Genomic DNA, 5,286 nt, shown 5'->3' on the forward strand with positions numbered 1-5,286 from the left:
AAAAACAAATCATTAAATGAATAACATAGGATTTTAACAAGTATTTGTAAATCATAGAACCAATAACACATCATTTTGATAAGTATTTTAAAATCAATGATTGAATAACACATGATTTTTGTCAGGATTTCCAAATCCATTAAAATCATAGAACCAATAACCCCTCTTAGTTTTCAACTTTTAAACAATTTGATACACTCGATTTTAGTTCTCGACAAAATACCCGAACCAAAAGTACCAAACCAAAACCGAACCAGAAAAAAGGAACAAAACCAAATAGAAACCGATGAAATAACCGAATGAATCCTAAACTTTTTTTTGTAAAAGGTTAAGTACTTAAGTTGAATCCTAAACTTGAGAACTGAAAGAACGGAAACGGAAACTGAATGGATATCCAAATACATTATATATATTATCCTTTTGTTCAAAAAAAAAAGTTTTTATATCCAAAATAACAAATGATATATAAATCCGTAGGTATCAAATATTTTTGGATCAAAATAACCAGATATCTAAAGTAACCAAAATATCCAAAAGTTTTTAGACATATTTGTCAGAATTTAATAAAATTGTATTTAAATTTAACCATTTAAAGAATTATACTATTATGGATAGTCGAAACCGAAGAAAAATATCTAGAACCGAATCTGAACCAAAATTCTAAAATAATAGAATGGATCCTAAACTCTGTTACTGAAATAGCCATAACCAAACCGAATACCCGCCCATGCATACTCGACTTCTCCACATGCCCCTTTTAGCCAATTAGAAGAATGCTTAATGCAGATAAATCATCATTATTATTGTTTTTTTAGATAAAGATCTCTTATTAATTTAAAATTCTAAAATTTCCTATTGGATTGAATCTCCAATGTATTTAAAATATTATCTTCTCAAATTTAACGTTCGTTATCGTAATCAAACTATCAAATGTCATATTTTTAAAACACACGATCCTTTTTAATTTTATGTCTTTCCAAACCAGTCAGTTTAATCGTTACTAAAATACATTTTAAATTGTTCAATTTTTGCAAAAAGAAAAATTGAGATTGTGTTTATAGGCCTATGTTTTATCAATAAGTTTGTGGTCTTCCAAACCATTTAGTACAATTTATATGTTTACTTGTAACCCACAAACAAAACGAGATGTGTAAAAAGTTTGTTGCATAGAAAGTTAATTAATTAGCCTTAGCCCTCTAATAGCTGTCTCATTTCAACCTAATAAATATTAGTGTTATTTGTATAATACTCCACTTTATGCAATTTCTTTATTTGCCTGGTTCATCAAATCATAACAAATTAAAATTAGGCGTGCGTGACACTTTCTCGTTTTTGAAAGAAAAAACGGCACGCAGTGTAAGAAAAAAACGCTATATCGTGTTCAAATTTTATCACTTTTCGATACTTCCCAAGTTCACTGACATGGCGACCACTTCAATCTTCGCCGCCGCCGTCACCGGCACCACGGATGTGACACCTCTGTTTAATCCCTCTTCGTTGATCATCGGAAAATCATTATCTCCTTCTTCAAAATCCGCCTCAATCAGATCCTCCGTTTCGTTTTCCCGCAAAACCCTAACTCCAATCCGGTACTCTTCCTCTCCCGCCGATCACTCACCCACAGCCGCTGCCGCCGCCGTGGAATCGATCACGAATCGGTCCAAAACCTCCTTGAAATCTCGCCTCCGTGGCGGAGAAACTCTCTACGGCCTCTTTCTACTCTCCTTCTCGCCGACTTTAGCCGAGATCGCAGCTCACGCCGGTTATGATTACGTCGTCGTTGACATGGAACATGGTCCCGGAGGCATACCGGAAGCGTTAGAGTGCATCCGAGCTCTCAACGCCGCCGGAACCTCCGCCATTCTCCGGTTACCTGAAAACTCCGCAACCTGGGCTAAGAAAGCCTTAGATCTAGGTCCACAAGGGATCATGTTCCCGATGATCGAATCTCGCAAAGACGCGACCAAAGCGGTGTCGTATTGCCGGTTTCCACCCGACGGCATCCGAGGATCGGCGCACACGGTGGTGCGAGCTTCAAACTACGGAATCGACGAAGGGTATTTAAGTAATTACGCAGAAGAGATTCTGATCATGTGTCAGGTGGAATCAGGCGAAGGAGTGAAGAAAGCTGATGAGATCGCAGCCGTTGATGGCGTTGACTGCGTGCAAATGGGACCGTTGGATCTTAGCGCGAGTTTGGGGTATCTGTGGGATCCGGGGCATAAGAAAGTGAGAGAGATGATGAGGAGAGCTGAGAAGTCTGTGCTGGCCTCGGATCCTGCCAAAGGCGGGGCTTACTTGTCCGGTTTCGCGATGCCGCACGACGGAGCTGTCGAGATCGGAGGGCGTGGCTACCAAATGGTCGCCGGAGCTGTTGATGTTGGGTTGTTTAGGAACGCAGCTGTTGAAGACGTGAGGAGGTTCAAGATGGGTTTGGTCGATGAATCGGACGGTGAGGATTCGTTGGAACATGGTAAAGATGTTGATGATGAGAAGTACTGGAGCGAATGAAACAAAAGTTAGCTAATTTCCTTTTGAAATGTTTGTGTTGGCTTTTTTAAAGCTTTCCTTCCTTTAACTTTTCATAAAAGATTTACAATCAATGCCACAAATGTTTCGAAACCAAAACACTCAATTGAACTAAGCTGTGGTTGAGTCAATAGCCATTGGTTCGTTGTCTGTTTCCATTGCAGAGGCTCTTGGTGGTGATGGTGGCTGGACATCTACTTCAGGGTATGATGCTTTATAACGAGCTCGAAGACCTTCGTTTATTAACCTGACACCATTAAGCTGGTTCCCAAGTGATAGCCATCTATATATATAGACACAAATGATTCATGAGAACACATACCATACTTACTAAATCATATGACAATAAGAACGAAAAAGTTTTACCCTGCATGAGCATTGTGCATACGTGCGAATAACTCGAGTTTTCTTGCTCTTGGCATGATCCTCTCTAACATTGCATACATCTGGTAGTTTGAAAAATCACAAGGTTACAGAATCATAATATACTACTATGAAGTGATTTGGTAAAGTGTGGGGAATTGTGGACAAACCTCGTCTGGTTTCCGGCTTGTCTCTCTAACCTCTGCAACAATCACATCTGTGTCGATGTTTCTGTTCACTTCTGGGTTTCCTTTGATTCCAACAAGACAATGCTCTTTGCTATGGTTGAGCCAGTGACCTGTTCTTCCTGTTCGAATAATACGTTGAAGCTGATTCGTCTTTACCCATATGATCTCTTCCACTCGCTTGTATCCCCAAAGCTCCAAACTTCACAAAAACACAAAACTCTATTTAATGGGAAATCAAATTATTTACCAAAATTAGTCAGATGAGATTATTTCTATGTACCATTCACGGCCTAGCTCCATTGCACGACCAGTGACCCAGAGGAAAATCAAACCGTCTGTTTGCAACGAGGGAACATTGAGAGTACGCATCTCGTCATCAGCCATTGTTCCGTATGGAAGTTCCATGTGAATGTCCCATGGTGGATCCGCCATAACAACTCCAAAAGTTCCCAGAATGTCCATTCGAAAAGAACGGATGTCGCAGTTAATCCATTGTGCCTCACCAAGTTCAGCTTCGGAACAGTAATCAGCACGTAGAGGCTTCAATGCCTTATCTGGACCAGCCATCATAGCGTCAGCCATGTCGAGCTCGTAATGCACGTATTTGCAAGTCTGTCCCATCCAAAATGGTAGTTGCTCAATAAAAAATTAATCAACTACACTGAAGTACCATCAGGTAACAATGTAAAAGAGTTACCTTCATGTGACGACAAGTATCAAGAAAGGAACAATCTCCTAGGTTTTTCTCGGTATGTGAAGCGATTAGTCGACGGAAATGTCTCTGAAAGCATATATATAAGTACTACAAACTAAGTATTTTTCGGACAAGCATATAGACACCATATTGGGAGATCAGTATTAAACTCAAAAACTAGGCAAACAATCCTAATGTTTCCTATGAATTCTAACAATATAACATTCTGAATTTCCGATCAAATAAGATGTAAAATCTGAACTTGAATTAGCTCAAACCTTGTTGCAGGCTACGTGAGAGCGAGACTGAACACAACAATCCTCCTTTGTTAAATACCTACAGTAATACTTAACCTGTGATCCTCCTTTACTTTTAAACTGTGAACAACATAACAATATACCAGTCAATGACAAGAACCAAGCTTTTTATTATAAGATGGAATGATAACTACCAAAACATAACACCTAGAAGAGTTGAGGCTAGAAACAGTAGCAGGGTATAGATCACAAAATATCAAGAGAGAACGTCACAACAAACACACAACTTTGCAGAGAAATCACACATCGAAAACTTTCAAGCCCACACTAGGAGACAATGTTATGTAGACGTAATGAAGATGAACAGGTAAAAAAACTATTAACCATCTATATTTCATAAGCCATAATTATCAGAACTCAAACCAAAGAAACACGCATCTCACTTATATAGCTCTTAGCTGTAATTCCAACACAATGCTGGGAAGTACAAATCTAGAGAACATACGAAACTTCTTAGATCAACGAAGACAACTAGTAAAGCCTAAGACTGTTACTTAAAGCATATATAGATACAAACTAAGTATCATAAAATCCCTCTTAACTTCTCCAAAACTTGTTCAAGAATCATACATTATCTAGTCCATATTAACACAGCTCTCGATCAACACACTTATATAGCTATCTAGTCCAAATTAACACACACTTATCAAGTCCTCTATGACCAATACTAGATAATGGTGTGAACTCACCTTAGCAGCGGTAGCAGCTTCTTTAGCAGTTGGACGGTGAATCAAATCAAGCAACTCCTCACCAGTCCTAGACTGTTGCTTCTCCTTAAAAGACTTCTTACTCACAAGAGCCTCAACGTCTTTCAATTCATCATCTTCAATTTTAAGCTTCTGATTAGACGGCACAGGTAACGTCAAAGGCACAGGAAACGGTGGTGGTCTACTCATAATCCCCATTGGATGATGCATCCCCATCATTTGCATCCCTCTTGGTGCATTCATCATTGATCTAAACCCCATATTAGGATCACTTCCCCACATCTCAGGCCTCGGATAATTATTACCCGACCCGGAAACCCCAAACCCGCCAGCAGAAACTGTAGAATTCTCAGGCGTTTCGACGACCCGATTCGATTCGTTGTTCCCTTGGAAACTCTCTGGTAACTCTTTAAGCAATCTAGTTCGATCAATAGCGAAAACCATGATTCGAGGCTTACCACTAACCTCAAACTCTTCTAACTCAACAG

General features: G+C 39.2%; 3 protein-coding genes across 5 annotated transcripts in view; 2 read left to right on the forward strand and 1 right to left on the reverse strand.

Annotated features, from left to right (window-relative positions):
• LOC104709642 (2-keto-3-deoxy-L-rhamnonate aldolase-like) overlaps positions 1–345 on the forward strand; it is a 4,734-nt gene extending 4,389 nt beyond the window's left edge. Inside the window, exon 2 of the mRNA XM_010426217.2 lies at positions 328–345. Within this exon, the coding sequence (XP_010424519.1) occupies positions 328–345 (18 nt within the window). The remainder of the gene's footprint in view (positions 1–327) is intronic.
• On the forward strand, positions 1,501–2,622 carry LOC104707364 (2-keto-3-deoxy-L-rhamnonate aldolase-like; the record flags this gene model as incomplete). Its single annotated transcript, XM_010423699.2, is given in 1 exon segment — positions 1,501–2,622. A coding segment is annotated over 1 exon segment (1,011 nt), but the record flags the coding sequence as incomplete, so codon positions are not given.
• Positions 2,509–5,286, reverse strand: part of LOC104707363 (N6-adenosine-methyltransferase MT-A70-like) — a 4,962-nt gene continuing 2,184 nt past the window's right edge. For 2 of the 3 annotated variants that reach the window (XM_010423697.2, XM_010423698.2), the window contains exons 2-8: positions 4,781–5,087; positions 4,053–4,151; positions 3,778–3,861; positions 3,361–3,692; positions 3,063–3,279; positions 2,896–2,975; positions 2,509–2,812 (exon numbers count right to left, since the gene is read on the reverse strand). In XM_010423697.2, the coding sequence (XP_010421999.1) occupies positions 2,641–2,812; positions 2,896–2,975; positions 3,063–3,279; positions 3,361–3,692; positions 3,778–3,861; positions 4,053–4,151; positions 4,781–5,087 (1,291 nt within the window). In that variant the 3' untranslated portion in view covers positions 2,509–2,640. Of the gene's footprint in view, positions 2,813–2,895; positions 2,976–3,062; positions 3,280–3,360; positions 3,693–3,777; positions 3,862–4,052; positions 4,152–4,780; positions 5,257–5,286 lie in introns of all 3 variants that reach the window. The other variant, XM_010423696.2, reaches the window with a different exon arrangement.

Source organism: Camelina sativa, chromosome 8, assembly GCF_000633955.1.
Source record: "Camelina sativa cultivar DH55 chromosome 8, Cs, whole genome shotgun sequence".
Lineage (NCBI taxonomy): Eukaryota > Viridiplantae > Streptophyta > Magnoliopsida > Brassicales > Brassicaceae > Camelina > Camelina sativa.